This window comes from Lampetra fluviatilis, chromosome 53 (genome assembly GCF_964198595.1).
Source record: "Lampetra fluviatilis chromosome 53, kcLamFluv1.1, whole genome shotgun sequence".
NCBI lineage: Eukaryota > Metazoa > Chordata > Hyperoartia > Petromyzontiformes > Petromyzontidae > Lampetra > Lampetra fluviatilis.
This window is the reverse complement of record NC_136327.1, coordinates 2,711,974-2,729,248: the sequence shown is the minus strand read 5'-3', so window position 1 is coordinate 2,729,248 and position 17,275 is coordinate 2,711,974. Positions and strand designations below refer to the sequence as shown.

At 50.4% G+C, this 17,275-nt stretch overlaps 1 protein-coding gene across 1 annotated transcript; it reads right to left on the bottom strand.

Annotated features, from left to right (window-relative positions):
• Positions 1–5,177: 5,177 nt before the first annotated feature.
• On the bottom strand, positions 5,178–17,112 carry LOC144949290 (kelch-like protein 25). Its single transcript, XM_078879233.1, has 10 exons — positions 16,069–17,112; positions 12,747–12,923; positions 11,557–11,690; positions 10,932–11,167; positions 10,271–10,423; positions 9,436–9,685; positions 8,612–8,853; positions 8,036–8,141; positions 7,330–7,461; positions 5,178–6,497 (listed from the first exon to the last, which is right to left on the bottom strand). Exons 1-10 carry the CDS (start codon positions 16,508–16,510, stop codon positions 6,123–6,125), a joined length of 2,247 nt encoding a protein of 748 aa, XP_078735359.1. The 5' UTR covers positions 16,511–17,112; the 3' UTR covers positions 5,178–6,122.
• Positions 17,113–17,275: the final 163 nt, after the last annotated feature.

Sequence of the window (17,275 nt, the reverse complement as noted above, 5' to 3'; positions counted from 1 at the left end):
TTCATATTCTCATTATACAGCTATCACTCATTCCCCATTCATTAAATCCATTCGTCATCATTTACTGTCGTCGATTTCGCTTTCACCGAATTCACGCGTCACAGATTTGCCCCCCCCCCCCCCATTGCTTCCTCCCATCTGTTCCATTCACCTCGTCTCCACCATCACATTCATATGTACCATTGTTAATTCTGCATAAAGCGCTTCCGATAAGGCGTTTTATTTATTATTTTAAGGTAACAGATGATACTGCTTCACCTTGTGCCGCACGGGGACAGTTGTCATCAGGGGGTCCCCTAGGCGCACTAATCGAGAGAGGGACTACATTTGGACATTGGAATGATCGAGTTGTGATGCAAGGCGCCTCGAGACATTTACGTGGCCGATACATGTACATTCCTGAATCCTTAAGTTGTGAGCACAGTTTTTTCGTGGCTTTTTACCATTGCTAATATACTCATGGCTCGAGGCAACCAGTGGAGAGGCTGAGCACTGCCTATAATGCCTCCTGAGTAGAGATATTTTCACTCGTTAATATTTACTTCGGCTTGCCACCTGCTTTATAGTTAACATTGACAAATTCCGGATCCACAAAAAGGTCGCCTTTGCAAACTCCAGCGCACAGGCTGCTGCATTGAGGGCACGTTATTACTTTTGTTAATTTGTTAAAGCGGCGCATCAATCACGCAAAGCTTTCGGTACACGCGACAAACTTATTCCGAAGAGTCTTCCAGAAGAATGTGCGTCGCGGAGAAGGAGCGGGTGAAAGAGATGCGACGAATGTGAGGCCTTGAACAGGTGCTTGAAGTTTCGCGACGACAACGATAGCATGCAGGGAACGGGGCGACCACCAACTTTAGTAAAGGTTGACTACTCGGAAGTGGAAAGGCAGTCGTGTCGTGGGTCTAATGAAGAGAATTCGTGCTCGGAGTTTAGGGAAGGTGAGGCCAGAGACGTAATGCTGGAGCAGACCACAGAGGAGATTAAAACAGGGCAACTTCATATCCAATCCTGTGCGATTGCTCATGTATGTCAATGAGAAACACTGCAAACTAGGCCTCGGCATGCCAAGGGGTAAGGTAAAGGGTAGGGTAAAGGCAGGCTCGTTGCTTTTTGCCTTACCTGCTAAAGGGTAAAAGGTAGGGTAGAGTGATTGTATTGTGGTAAGGTAAAAGGTAGCGTAAAGGTAGGTTCGTTTTTACACTTTTACCTTACCTTGCCGAGGCCTACTGCAAACCGTGAGTTAAGGTGCTCTACTACAAGTCCCTTAGGTGTTGACACGCGTCATGATTTATTTCGGAACAATAAAGTTTGCCTGTAGCAAGAATCGAAAAGTGGAGTGTTGTTGAGCAAGGCGCAACCCAAACAATGTATCGGTTGCTGCTTTGACTACATTGACGATATCGATCCAAGTAGAAATTTGCATCTGCAATTAACAAAAAACTTGCTGAATAATCCGTGACATCTCAGCTCCAGGCTATATGGTGCAGTGCCATTGTTGTCGATCTGACCTCCTCCCATGTGCTGAGCTCCATAGGCAAGCACAAGCATGGATCACCTCCCAGCGTTTGCTGTGGATGGTGACTTCAGCCAGACGGGGGCTCCGTCTCACACACCCACGTGTTGAGACTACAGTGTGGCTGTTCCGTCATTAGAGGGCGCTATGGCGGTGTTCGCCTGAGAGAGTCGCTTGCAGTCCGGTTTTGCCAATAGCGCTGGTCAACAAAAATAACTTTTTTTCTGGCCTGGACTTTTGCAGCTGTTTTAGACAAATTTCAGGGTGCCGATTCCAAATCTGATCTCAGATTTGCTTTATCACATCTCATTTTTATGCTATTGGCATACCCCATTTTCATTGATTTTACCCGAAATTAACTCTTGTCACTTTTGATTGCAAGTTGTTGCGAGTCAGTGACTGCGTTAGTGTTAAAATACGGTGCTGTATTTTTAGGATAGTGTGTTTATAATATAATTTTATGTAGATATCCACATTTATTTAATATTTTTCTTCTGCAGTTTTTATTGAAAATGCAATATTTGATATCTCAAAAACCTGATATGATAGACAAAAACTGATGCCAGATTTGGAATCAGCACCCCAAAATTACCTTACAACCTTTGGAATACCTTATGCCAGAAAAAGTGTGTTGACCAGTGTAATGAAGCTGATGATGACTCGTCTCAGACATCCCGTGACGTCACATCTGTGAAATAACCGCGTTTTTTTTGGGTTGTGTCTACCTAGACATGGATGCCCGTGACCTTGTCCTTCGAGTATGTATGTTGAACTTCTTTCGCACTGTACTTAGCCTGCCGTGCTAATCGGTGGTTGAAGAGTACTCGCCACTTAGCATGCAGAGTCGCCAGTTTGATTCTAATTCTGGTTTGCCCGCTTATGGCCTGCAGGGAATTGCCAAAGTGCAGTGTCTGCTGCATAGTGTCCTTTAAGTACCCTGCAGTGTCACCTGCAAGTGTAGGGGCCATTGCGCGCTGCTGTTGTGGCCTAAAAAAATCCGCTTCACTCAGTTTTTATGGAACAGGATGCTGTTGGGCATGGCAAGTGGTAGGTGTTGAAACCGCTTGCTGCTGTTCGTGTGTGATGGGAATGTTGGCGGAAGGAGGGGGGGGGGAGGTGGTCTGGCTTTGTGGCACGGCGGTTCGCGCACTTCATATTCTGAAGGTTGCGAGTATCAATATTCCTGCCCGCCCGGTCACTTAAGCCGATCATCTCTCAAGAGGATTATCTATATGAAAAGTTAATTCCTAGAAAGTCAACAGTAGGAATTTTATTGAGAGATTGCCTCTTGCCTTCGGCATGTGGAATTTTCACCCCGAACTTGGGTGCTGCTTGCATAGGTGAAAACCGCCCCGATGCTCGTTGGAGCAGGGAGATATTTCGACTTGCTTAGAACATTATGGCTCTGCTTTGCTATTGCTCTGCAGTAACGGACAAGCAGGCATTCTGCCGCGAGCCTTTCACAGGAAGAGATGGCAAAGCGAGCACAGCGTGCGGGATCTTTCGGGCCGATGTCGGCGTGTTGTCCCCAGAAAATAACAATTGGTGCAATGAAGGGGACAATATCGAGCCGAATATTGCATGAAAATATCAAAACGTTGGTACCACGTACACGGGGGTCGGCAACCAAAAATAACAGGAAGAGCCTTTTTTTTTCGAATTCGGTAAAAACATAAAATTAGCCGCTAAGCACCTGAAAAACGTCGCAAAGCGGCATTCCTTCAAGGGCCGTGTGCAGTTCCGGAGTAGGCGGATGCCGACCCCCTGCATATGCAGCAAGATTTAGGACCTAACGTGACCGCGGCAGCTTCATAATTATTTCGAAGTTGTGAGCCGAAATTGGAAAAACCTGCAATGTAGCTCGCACATATATGCCTGCATTACACGATTCCCATTGAACTTTCTTTTGAGAAGTGAGCTTCTAGAATGAGTCATAGACGTTTCACGTTCACACCTGGCAGTGAAATTGCAATTTGGTTTATAAAATGAAAATGTTTGCTACACTCTTCTTGAACACGCGGTGCTAGTACTGGTTACATTCTTCAATATATTTTGTACACTGCTTCCCGCAGTGTGTAAAGATTCACATTCGATTGGTAGAGACCATTTGTTCTGATTTACAGAGACACCTTAAGATGTAACGTCTCCTTTTGTAATAAATTCTTTCTTCACTTTTGTTCACGTTTGTCTTGCGAGTGGTTTGAGCCCGGTGCTTTGTGAATTTGGTAAAGTGGGGCCTAAATCGTGGGCTCCCACCAAATGATTGAACTCCACTCTCAGGTTTCCTGAGATGGATAACATTGACAGAAAACCCATTATACAAAAAAATATTTATTTTAATCTGGCCTAGCTCGGGTATGAATACTTAAAATGTGTGCATTTTATATGGCATATAAAGCAGATGACATACAGCGTAACATACATTATTAGGGGATTGTGTTACGTGTTATATCAAGAAAGCGCTCGCCATATTCGTTATGAACACTTCCTAGGAAGAGAAAACGGTGTAGTGTGTTAAAGGTTTGGATTTCAAAATACAAATGGTAGATAGTGACTTAATTTTTTTGTATTAATGTGATCAGTTTTGAATTACCAATTATTAAGTTACACCCCAGGAATGAAGACGCACCCAAAACTTTGAGGTCAATTTGCAGAAAAAAAGTATTATAATCGGGGGAATTCGACCACGTTGAGCAGATGATTGTGAACGTGTTGCTTTAAAATGGACAGGTGTCTTGTCGAGGATGATTATGGACGGCTGGGTGGTCATGCATCGCTGTGGAGAAGAACCGTCTTCCGGCAGGCATTTCTCAACTGCATTAAACCACACCTTCTGGGAGACAATTCTGACGGATTAGACCAGGGGTCGGAAACCAACAGGACAAGAAGATGCATTTTTTTTCGAATTCAGTACAAAACTCGATGTTTTCGGAGACGCAGATTGCTGACCCCTGGATAAGACGAATCCTCAGCTTTTGTTTTTAAATACGGAGGGGGGAAAGTGTGTAAAACACAGTGTCATGTAGGTAACAAGAGTTGCCTAATTTGTGCCAATGGCATAGCACAGTTGTGCCGAGTGTCAGGCTAACTTGCTAAATGCCTCGTAAATGTATGATAACTGCAATTGCGTTTGTTAAATCAGCGTGCGCCAATTAACATATTTTGCAATTAAGTGACGGTTTCTCATAGTTACCAATGAAGAAATATAATTTATACATTATTCGTAGTTATTTCAAATGACTGGGATCTGTTCAATCACACCAGCTAAATCGATGATACCAATGTAAGAAGAACCGGGAACATTTATACCAACCGTGCACATTTTTATTTCTTACAAATCCATGAGAACACTTTTCGGCATGTTTTAGTTCTATTTGGGTGCTAATTCCAAACAAAAGGATTTTTTTCACAGAGTCATTATAATTTGGTTCAAGAAAGTAATTCTTGTCTCAATGAAACCGTCTTCATATTGACTTAAAGCTTTCGTGACTGCAGGAATTCATATTCTTGGGTCTTTCGGTAAAGTCGCATAGACAGGTTCAAAGAAAATAACAAAAAGCTACGACGTTTCGATCGCAACACAAGTGATTGTCTTCAGGAAAAGGGGAGGGGGGGGGTTGGGGAGGGCTGAAGATGACCACTTGTGTTGCGATCGAAACGTCGTAGTTTTTTGTTGTTTTCTTTGAATCTGTCTACGTGACTTTACCGAAAGACCCAAGAATACGTCTTCATATTGTTTTTCAAATTATATAGTTCTGTTTTCTCAATTAGCTTAAATGTAACGTCAGGATGTCATTTTCATAAATCACGAAACATTTATAGGCATATTGTTATAATTATGGTCGTTTACCCAGGAAGCTACAGAGAGTCTCAAGACTCGTTTTCTTGAAGGAGCCTGCCAAGTAATCCCAATAAAGTAATTTGCAGGTAAATTTTGAGCATTGAGATGTTAAATTGGGTTTTTTTTTAAGCTATGGGCAGGCACTGGGAAACCCGGAGGAAACCCATGCAGGTCAGGGGGAGTAAATATAAACTCCACGACAAAAGGCATTTCATTCGGAAATGGAACCCAGGTTTTTGTTACTGTGAGGCACTGTGCCAACCTGCCGCCCGAGTGATTGGGTGCGTGCATCGTGAGTGCAAGAATTGATGATTCGATGAATTGTTAAACCTCTTGCACACACGGGGCATGTAACAATGCACCGATTCGGCGATTAAAAAAATTCCCACGCACACGACACACGCATCGTATCCTGTGTGTGCGAATCAATTATTTAGTTTTTTATCCGCGTACGTTTTACCCATTCACATCATGGGACTCGCGCAGCCGCTGAAGGTGCGAAATTCACCGCAATGTCAAAAATAGAGAATCTGTTCTTGAATGAGACGCGGAAGTTATTTTATTTCGACGACGTCCACCGACGAGACGGAGCGATGAAATTGGCTCGTGAGCACAGCGTGCGGCTGGCTTGGTCCATTGCGGGGTCGTGACCGAGCTCCTGGCGGCTTGGGGCTTGGCCTTCATTCCGGTTGGCGAATCGACCGCGACCGACTTCGCTGACCTAGGTTCTCACCGCGCCTCCTCCTCATCCTCCTCCTCGTCCAGTCAAGTGCCGCCGGCCGGCACGCACACCAGGGCCGTGACGCAGAGGCCCGGCGTGCCGACCGCGGGCGCCCACGCGTCGCCCCGCGGGCAGTAGCACTCCATGTCGGCGCTGCGGCTGGTGCCGTTGTATCCTCCCGCCACGTACACGCGCCCCGCGGCGGCCACGGCCGCGGGGCTGGTGCGAGCGCTCGCCATGGGGGCGGCGCGCCACCAGCGGTGGGCCGCGCAGTCGAAGCGCCGCACCTCGCGGCTGCCCTCGCCGCCCACCACGTAGACGTCCGGCCCCAGGGCCGCCGCGGCGGAGAAGCGGCAGCGCAGCGGGCACGGCCCGATCACCGACCACGAGCGCGACGCCGGGCAGTAGCGCTGCACGGCCTGCCGGAGACGCACGCGCGCGCGGTGATACGTGTGCTGATACACGCGGTGGTGTGCGTGGTGAAACACGTGGTGGTACGCCCGCGATATGTGTGGCCAAGTGCATGCTACACACGGTGACACGTGTGTGATATGTGTGGCGATGTGCGTGGTGCGAGTGGTGACACGCGTGTGATATGCATGACGATGTGCGTGTTATGCGTGGTGACATGCGTGTGATACGCATGATGGGATGCGTGGTGATATGCGCGATGATACAGAAGAAAATTGGAGAAAAATAAATGCTTATGTGTGAGAGAATTAAATATTTTATGCAAATGATATGCTCATTACATTTAGGCTAAACAGAAGAACAAAACTGTACAACTGTGATGGAAAAAAGTAAACAAAATAATTGTGGTAATTCATAAATAAATAAGAATTCCTAAGGTTCACGATACATGCGTCACATCTATTTAGGCCAATAAAATGCTATTGTTTCTTTTAGGCTGAATGAGCAATTAAAACAATACAAACGAGACAAAGGGAGTGGAATATTGACCCGAATAGATCAATTCTGAACCGTGACATTTCATCGAATCGAGGGGTAAAGCGGTGGGGGGATTGAAAAGTGTCGTGAATCGTTACGTCCCTTGTTCACGAACAACGCAGAGTTTGACGCGCGGTACACAAGGGGCTAACGGTGAGCGTGAAGCACATGGCGCCGGGAACATCTACGCTCGAGAACCCAATTTTCATCACAAGTGTCGCAACCGCAATCCCCGATTCGTGCGCAGAATCTGAACGGCACCGGCTTGGCGCGCCGGCATTGGTGCCCGTGTCGGCGTCTCACCGGCGGTACGAACTCCGTCTCGCCAAACACGTAGAGTTTGCCTTTGCTGCCGGCCATGGCGAGGTAGCTGAGTCCGTGGAGCATGGGGGCCACGGGCTTCCACTCGGACGCACCGGGGTGTAGGCACTCCACCTGCACAGGCAGAGATGGAATGAGGAATCACATAAGAGGGTGTTGGTGTTTTTTCAGCCGCAGCGAGCGATTGCTCGGATTTATTTTTTACGTCATGTTAACCATTTCATATTCTGATGACGGAGTAGAATCGGAAGAAAAACTAACATAAAATTACTTCATCGGTACCGAGGCTCCCACAAGCCCATGCGTGTGGCAGAGTTTGGCGCCAGCTATCATTGAGTGCGGTCGTGTTGCTACAGTTCTATGTGGTGAGTACAATTTAAAATGTCACGTGTCCAAGAAAACCTCACCGACTGTCAAGGCTCTTGTTCATCCTATTCTCGGATGAACATGAGCGGTGGCGCAGTGGTTTACGAACACATGTCAGGGCTTAAAACATTTAATAAACACTCCCAGGCTGAAACTGTAAAGCAGAGCTTGGGCTGGAATGTTCTGCTTATAAAGCATTCAAAAGTAAGTCATTTCATGCGTTTAAGGCTGCACCCACGCTTCTTTTCCCATATGGAGTGACGCACAGAATCACAATTGTTGGGGGCGGTGGCGGGGGGGGGGTAACGCACCGAGCCGTTACCTCTTTGAGGGGCTCCGACATGGACATGGGGAACACTGCGGTGACCACCGTGCAGCCTCCGGCCACGTACACGCAGCCGTCCAGCTCCGTGGACGCGTGCGCGTACCTCGCAGGGACACAAGGAGTCGGGGACACTCAGTGACGCTTCCAAACAACACAACTGTGGTCGTCTGTGCCCATGGCACTGAAGGTAGTGTTTTATCTATTTTTCTAATCATACTCCGTGTGCAACATGTAACTATGGGTATAACGATTCACCTCATGCCCCCTCCCCACACCTTCCCTGGCAATTCGATCCATTGTTGCGATTCAAGCTCACTATTTGAATCAAGAACCAATTATTTGTTTACATTGTGGAGAATGTAGCAGCCACAGAGGCTGCAGGGTTCACAGAACCCCGTTGCAAACATCGCGACAACAAAATAAACCGAACCGATTCTGAGACGTGCCACTTGGCGCACGTCCCGCGAGCTTCGAGAGAGTGAACCTTTTGTATGATTAGAGACTCGACGCGACTCCACGAGTGATCCGCCTGACGTCGCTCCGCCGTAAATCCCGCCGCCAAGCGCCGCCAACCTGGTGAGGCCGAGGGTTGGCCCCGGGCTCCACTCGTCCTCCGCCGCATCGTAGACCCACGTGGCTCGTTCGGCCTGGCACACGCCGGCGGGGGCCCGGCCTCCCTCCATGGGCACCGCTTGGGCCCTGCCGCCCGTCACCAGGATGCGCCGGCCCATGGCGCATGCCGATGACTGCTTGAGTTGCCGGGGCAGCGAGCGGCGCGGTGTCAGCGAGCCCGTGTGACGGTTGACGGAGAAGAGCTGCGGTGTGAGGCACAACAGAGGGAATGTCTTTTGTTGTTTGCGTTGCCTCCTTTGTCCCATAACTGCATTGCAGTTCATTGAAATCAGTGGTTGAATTAATATGGAGTGGGGAGCGGGAGTGTAGCGGTTAGCGTCCCGCGCTAAAATGTTCCATGTTTTTGTTTTGTAGGGGTGGCTCTAATTATATTATTTAAGGCAGTGGGGAATATGCTTGAGGTCAACTTCACAAGCACACGCTGAGATCCTGGGTTCGAGTCTGGTTTCAAATCTGGATTTCAGCCACGCATGGTTATCAAGTAGAGTGTATTGATTATTTCAGCCTGGTCACTGACGATTTCTTAAATATGGGTTTGACTGTCAAGGCATGGGACATGTCTCTAGAATGTGTGTGTGTGAGAAAGTGTGACCACGAGTGTGAGGCAAAAAAAAAGCCCCTTGAAGGGTTCTGTGATATCTTGCTCTGCAAGAGTTTGGAAATGACAATTTATCTCGGACATGGATGCCGATAGTACGGTTAAAATTATAAAATTATGAACTTAAAAAAAGCAAAGCATGTAAACGGTGATGCAGACAACGCACCATATCGGAAGCGAAGGTTTTTCCCGCTATCAAAAACATCGTCAAAGAGTTTCTCCGTGGATGAGCCATGGTCCCCAACTCGGAGCTCTGCATCGAGGACCTCCTCCACGTGAGGGCCTCTTCAAGGGCAACGCGGCAGGGCGGCTCTCCTGAGAAGACGCCCCCATCGCCCCCGTTGAGAGTCGCGGAGAGGAACTCTTTGGACAGTAGCCCCAGGCGTACGCAGCGGAGCAGACGAGGGAGGTGAGGTCTGCACAGGGCGGGGACAGTGCGCCAGTCATCACACTTAACCAGGACCCTGCCCATGCCTGCGTGAGCACATCAAACCCCAATGGGGTAACACATTAAGCTTGCTCAGCCTTGCCCAGATAGTCTATGTAGGCTTTGCGGGGGATCTTTGTTAGTAGGTGTTCACAAACAAAACGTGCTCTACAGTCTATAGACTGAATGTGTACATGTGTGTGTACATGTGTGTGTACGTATTTATGTAGGGGGGGGCAGTAGTGGGAGCGGTAGTGTAGCGGTTAGCGCGCTGCGCTATAAACCTAACGACCCGGGTTAGATTCCCGCTCACGACCACCAACACCAGTGACGATTATCTGAACCGGTCCTGGGCCTCCCCTACATAGATTCAGGCTCAAATGCGTACCTGGTGCGGTGTGTAAACATCGCGACTGGGGAGACAAAGGCGGCCGGGCGTGGTGCCGGCCACCCATCCAACCAACCCCTGGTGTGCCGTGCCGGCCTTCATAGGTGCTCGCTAACAGCACTTGCCCCAACAGTCGATTAAGGCTACACGAGGTGGGGGGGGATCTGTGTCTTTGTACGTCCATACCTGCGTGCATCTCCGTCGTGTTGGGCCCAGCGAGCGAGGGCCTGCATGACGTGCGTCTCCTCCGTGGCCTCCAGCTCGTCGCTCGACAGGAGCTCGGCGATGACGTCCGCCGACAGGAGCGGGAATTGGTGGTCCTGGCACACTTGCTCAAAACTACGCGCCCAGCGCGCGTGCGGCAGGAGGAAGCCAAGCGATTTAGCAGTCGGTTTGACACGTAGGCATTCGCGACCAACGTTATTCACAATAAAGGTAATTTTGATTAGATCGTGTTAAATGTGTCGTTAACCCGGCGTGTCTTCGTTACCAACAAAGGGGGCCGGGGTGATGGGATGCGGGCGTTTTCCATGAAACGCCACTTTGGGCCTACCGTGTTCAACTATTACAGCAGCATGACTGCAAGAAAAATAGCCCTCGAGTTTATAACACAACACTCGATTCCTGATCTGGGTTGTGAATCCTTCAGCTTCCAGCCTGCCCCGATAAACCGGGGACAGCACAAGGTCAGCTACGAAACATTTTGAAAGCCGACGCTGCAACTACCGCTGGAGCGATGTGCGGCGCAAGTGTCACGCCTGTGCCACAGCTGCCTCCCGTTATAATCGCGGCTAATCAAACGCAGCCAGAGGCTAGGAGGAGAATCCGTCGCGCCCTCTCCCCTTGCCTTTCCAGGCAGGCTTGCAGCGCCAGAGTGCGCAGCCGGGCGCAGGCGTGAGAGTCGGCGAGCGCCAGCAGGGCGAGGCAGGAGTCGGGCGAGATGCAGCGGCACAGGAAGGCGGCGCAGGCCTCGCGCACGTCGCCGAACTGCAGCATGTCGGCGGCGCCCAGCAGCTGAGCGGCGCTCTCCTCCGCCAGCTCAACGCGCCCAGTGTACGCGAAGCCCACCAGTTGCTCCAGCACCTGCGCCCCGCACGCGGAACGGAGAGCCGGGAGGCACGATCGAAGTCACCAAGGGGAAAAAAATTAACTAGCGACAAAGTGCCGCGTTTTTTTGGGGGGGGGGGTGGGGGGGGTAACCCTCGTGGTGGACTTGCTTCACATGCTCAGCGTCACTCTGTAATCTCATCTTTCCCGTTGTTAAGGAATAACACTAACGCAACGGAACTGTCCATATTACCGTATTAAATAGTGGTCTAGTCGAGAGATTCCCCTCTGCCAGGTATGTTTCAAGTCAATCTTTCACAGCCAACTTCATTCCACCTTCTGGAATGCTCAACCGGCTGGGGGAAGAAGCAATTCGTTTGATAAGGAGTGGGGGTAGGTGTGGGAGGTTGCAGAGTGAGGGGCACCTGTGGATCCACGCTGTCTCCAAGGTCCACGTGCGCTTGTCGGCTCTCGCGCAGTCCTCCCGAGAACATCGCGGCAAAGTAGGGACTGCAAGCGGCCAGGACGAGACGATGGCAGCTCAACTCGTGGACTCCACCTGGGACGCCATGGAGGGGAACAGTCGCAATGTGCAATGCGTGTACGTGCGTTGAACTTTTTTCGCGCCGTCCGTAGGCAACCGTGCGAAATCGGAGGCGTGGAGGCGGACAACAATTCCTCATGGAATATCTCATGCAGAGCTAGAATACGCGATCACCAGGACGTCTTTGGCCGCTGCAGTGAAACTCCCCTTGTGGTGGATGTTGGCGTGTGGGGGGATTGATCAACTGGTGAGTACTAGGAATGTGTTCCAAATGTTTGGATTGATCTCAGAATTCAGCCTAGGATACGAAATTTTTGACAATCCAAAAACATGACATCACCAGAAGTGTATCCACTTTCATGCTGTCACTTTCCTGCTTTTCTGCCAAAGCGATGTGACATGGCATCGCTTGACTGAACAAAGACATTTTAAATTTACATGCAATGTAAACGATCTGAAACGCCCCAAAAAGATCTTAAATTGCCCTTAAACATTCAGTACGTAATGTGGCTGAAACAATGTATCGATTCATTTATTAATATTGATATCATGCTCATGATACATGCTTATCATCAGCATAACCCAGCTCACTCTTGCAAATGAGACTCTCTCCCGGTCTCTTGAGTTCTAAGCTGGTTAAACAAAATCCTCTTGAACTTGAGAATAAGGTCAATTCCACAGTACGTAATATGGCTGCAACAATGTATAGATTCATTTATTAATATTGATATTATGCTCATGATACATGCTTATCATCAGCATAACCCAGCTCACTCTTGCAAATGAGACTCTCTCCCGGTCTCTTGAGTTCTAAGCTGGTTAAACAAAATCCTCTTGAACTTGAGAATAAGGTCAATTCCACAGTACGTAATATGGCTGCAACAATGTATAGATTCATTTATTAATATTGATATCATGCTCATGATACATGCTTATCATCAGCATAACCCAGCTCACTCTTGCAAATGAGACTCTCTCCCGGTCTCTTGAGTTTTAAGCTGGTTAAACAAAATCCTCTTGAACTTGAGGTCAATTCGACCTCATTCTGGGGAAGAAGCAATTCGTTTGCACCTCCGTCGTTTGCCGTCCTCAAGACGACGTCGAAAAGGGCGCTGGATCGTCGCAGCTCATTGAGGCCGGCCATCAGCACGTCGCTGTGCCCGCTGCGCTGGTACACCTCCTTGCCCACCGACCCTGCTGCTCGTAGCCACCCACGCGAGTTCTCAGCTTTCAACATCCCGCTCGGCTCTGCAACACCCAGGGAGACGCACATCCATATTGACGGACTGTCCATACGGACGCACACACCTGAACTTTACAACCAGGCAAAAGTCTCTTGCAAGCAAGCAAGACCTCAGGTGTGAAATTAAGAACACGCAGTCCTGGGATATTTCAGCGCAGGAAAATGGATAATGCAAGTGTAGTGGGTTCGAATTAGGTGCACACACACGCAGCTTGGAGGCAACACTATTTATTAAACGGTAAGTAACATAACGCTGTACATGAGGTGGTGACCACCTTCCTCAACTCACTAACACTCTGGAACGCGACACAGACTGGACCAGGCAGGCAACGGCCTGCCTGGCCCAGGACGACGACCCATGATGTCTTCACTTCGGAGTACAGTACAACAGCCTCGCTCCGCGTTCACACCACGCTTATATCTGCTTTGGCGTGGCCGGCTCCGCCCAGGCGTGGCTGGCTCTCTTCAGGCCACGCCTCCCTTCCCAGGACACGCCTCCCTTCCCCCACCTCTGGGAAGGTCCGGATCCCTCCACCACGTGACCCCCCAGGCACCCCCTTGGGGCCCCCAGCCTTCGTACAGGCCGACACAGTAGTGACCGTTCTATGTCACTACATCACCCCCCCCTATATAAACACACAGCCGTCCCCGGCTGTAACACAACTGTGAAACATCGAAAAGGTGTGCCTCCGAACCAGCAACATCAATAAATGACCGGCGACCGATAAGAAATACAATCACGTAATATATACAGAATCGACGAGGGTAAAAGGGAACCGCATAGAAAACGGGGAATTAACAACAAATATACATGAAAACTGGCTAACCCACTTACGCTCCAGCACAGCCCCCCCCCCGTGAGAATCACGCATGCACTGACAAGTGAGTGTGGCCATTGGAACGACGGCGTAGGCAATGAGCAAGGAGTCTGAGAGGCATGTAGAGCAGCCAGTCTTCAACGAGTCCATGTGGCCGGGCCTGGGGAACCAGAAGCGGCCCAACGGACACGGCCCCTCCCCCCAGGAGTCAGAACAGGAGGAGCAGGAGTAGCTGACGCATGCTCCACTCCCCCCCCAGTCCATAGCCGGTCGGCATAACCGGCGACTCCAAGGTGCCAGGTAGATACTGCCTCCTGTGACGAGAACCAAACCCTCCTGAGGCATCACTCAACGAACACTCGCCTCCGCTCTTCGGACATGACAGTCACCCGTTAGCACCCCCCCGCCTTTCCGACGTGGCGTCACAACCAGTAGCACGCGTCGGCCATATCGGGGGGAAGAATTTCCATGTTACCACCCCACTGCCTTTCCGACGCGGCGTCACAACCAGTAGCACGCGTCGGCCATATTGGGGGGGGAATTTCCATGTTACCACCCCACCGCCTTTCCGACGCGGCGTCACAACCAGTAGCACGCGTCGGCCATATCGGGGGGATTTTAACCCAGTCTCTCTAAGACTCGCATCGCAGCATATCGCTGTACCGACCGAGCTGAGACCCAGTCTCTCTCCAAGACTCGCATCGCAGCATATAGCTGTACCGACCGAGCTGAGACGACCCAGTCTCTCTCCAAGACTCGCATCGCAGCATATAGCTGTACCGACCGAGCTGAGACGACCCATCATTCACTCACTGCACAACATGCACCCTAACAACTGAGGGATACAGTCCCAACGTAACAGGACAACTACACCTGAACCTTACGAATCTCCAGCCCACTGTTTCAACGCACCTCGGAGTGTCTCACTCTCCGGGCCGTCAGGTCAAGCCATCAGACACAGCATGATGGGACCACACTCTCTGAGCCATGTGAGCGCACAGCCCACTAGGCTAGACAAGCCAGGGAGTGTCTCGATCTCCGGGCTGTCAGGTCAAGCTGTCAGACACAGCATGACGGGACCACACTCTCTGAGCCATGTGAGCGCACAGCCCACTAGGCTAGACAAACCACGGAGTGTCTCGATCTCCGGGCTGTCAGGTCAAGCCGTCAGACACAGCATGACGGGACCACAATGTTCGTGTTAGACACGCAACTCTCACTGGGCCATCCTGGTCAGGATCTGCGCCCCAAGATAAGTGACAGCCAGCACCACAATTCCAAATCCCTGGCAGCATGTCACCATCGCAATTTAACACCATCACAACACATACAATTTGAATTATGATCCCCCACAGAACTGATCCAATGCCGAACAGGTACGCACAATTTGTGACGATCCCGAATATTCAATGGTCACAACAATACACCTCACATCCCGTATCCGTACACATCATCTCCGAGACTCGCATTGCAGCATGCAGCTGTACTAACCGAGTGGAGAGAGCAACGCAATTTGACAGCAATTAACGGAAACGCACCCCCGATCGATGTAGAACACAAGGGGCATTCCCGCACAAAAGACATCATCTGTGCAACAACGGACAGGAGCCAACCAGTGAGGTTGAAACACACCGAACCTGTCATTTCAAAAACCCCTTCAACATTAACCATGGGACTCAGGGCATTCGAATTTTGAGAGCAAAAAAACTATACACAAACCCCAAGAATCGCTGAATTGATTAATACAGTATATGCAGTATATGAAATTCGTACAGTCAATCATTTGGCGCAATGCTCCATCCAGTCCCCACATGGCAACACACACAATCAATACTCCAGACAATCCGTACATAGTAAATAATCACAAGCAAGTACCCAACAGTCCATACACTGTTAACAATTCCAAGCAAAGCTCCATACGGTCTGTACCTTGGCAACAATGACGATCAAAGTTTCTTACAGTTACACGTGACAATCACGAGCGAAACTCCATACAGTATACACAATAACAATGGCGATTTCGCAACAAAACGATGTAACAACACGAGTCATTAACACGGCAACCTACAGGATATCAACAGAGCTCGGGACATCCAACAACGAATTCATCATTAACTACACCCAGAAGATACCGATCTCGACGCCGTAATTAACAACAACACTTGTTACAAGCATGGAAGCCGCGTCAATTTATCACGCACACAACCGGGCGAACACGCTCCGCAAACCAGCGAGTAAAAAAAACACCCGCGATCGCAACCTGGCACACGCAAGATGGGTGAAGTTATTATTATTTTTCTTGGGGACGGGTGCTTGTCATGTCACGACTCGCCTGGCAAACTGTGAATAGCGGAGGCAAGGTGGAGCACTGGGACGGCCCGACGAATCTTGCATGGCGAATACGGCCTGCTCTTGCGAACCCATCCACCCTCTCGCGCTCGAGCAGAAGACGGGGGCGCCACCCGAACGTGTGGAACTCCCCCTCCGCAGGCGTTGATGTCGGCGGGAGCGGCATTTTGGCAGCAGGAGCGGCGTTTTGGCGGGAACAGCGCCCCGACCCGCCGCCGAAATGGCGGGAGCAGCGCTTTGGCGGGAACCGCGCCCCGACCAGCCGCCGAAATGGCGGGCCCACCGTGTGGCCTGCATGCCCGGGCCTCCCCCGCCAGCCCCCGCAGCGACGATGGTGTCCTATCCCCGCGGCTCCGTCGCTCCGTTCCCGATGGCGGCGAAGCAGCAGTGCGATGCCAGTCCCGCCGCTCCGCGTGCAGCGCCATCTCTCTCTCTCACCGGGGCTGCCATCCCCGGGGCTGTCCGAAGGATAGTCGTCACACCGTCCCCGTCGTACGAAGACGTCCAGATGAGTTTTATATTTGTTTTTCGTGTGCCCATTTTACTTCCCTAGGATAACACCTAGCAATATTTATTTTTCCACCTTCTGACGCCAAATGTAGTGGGTTCGAATTAGGTGCACACACACGCAGCTTGGAGGCAACACTATTTATTAAACGGTAAGTAACATAACGCTGTACATGAGGTGGTGACCACCTTCCTCAACTCACTAACACTCTGGAACGCGACACAGACTGGACCAGGCAGGCAACGGCCTGCCTGGCCCAGGACGACGACTCGGGACTTGACGACCGATGATGTCTTCACTTCGGAGTACAGTACAACAGCCTCGCTCTGCGTTCACACCACGCTTATATCTGCTTTGGCGTGGCTGGCTCCGCCCCGGCGTGGCTGGCTCTCTCCAGGCCACGCCTCCCTTCCCAGGCCACGCCTCCCTTCCCAGGCCACGCCTCCCTTCCCCCACCTCTGGGAAGGTCCGGATCCCTCCACCACGTGACCCCCCAGGCACCCCCTTGGGGCCCCCAGCCTTCGTACAGGCCGACACAGTAGTGACCGTTCTATGTCACTACACAAGTATGCATGTTCAACTTCTTTCACGCCGTACGTAGCCAACCGTGATAATCGGAGGTGCAGGTAAGGACAACAAACTAAAAACAAAAAGCAGTTCTCAAAAAATTCGTTTTCAACCT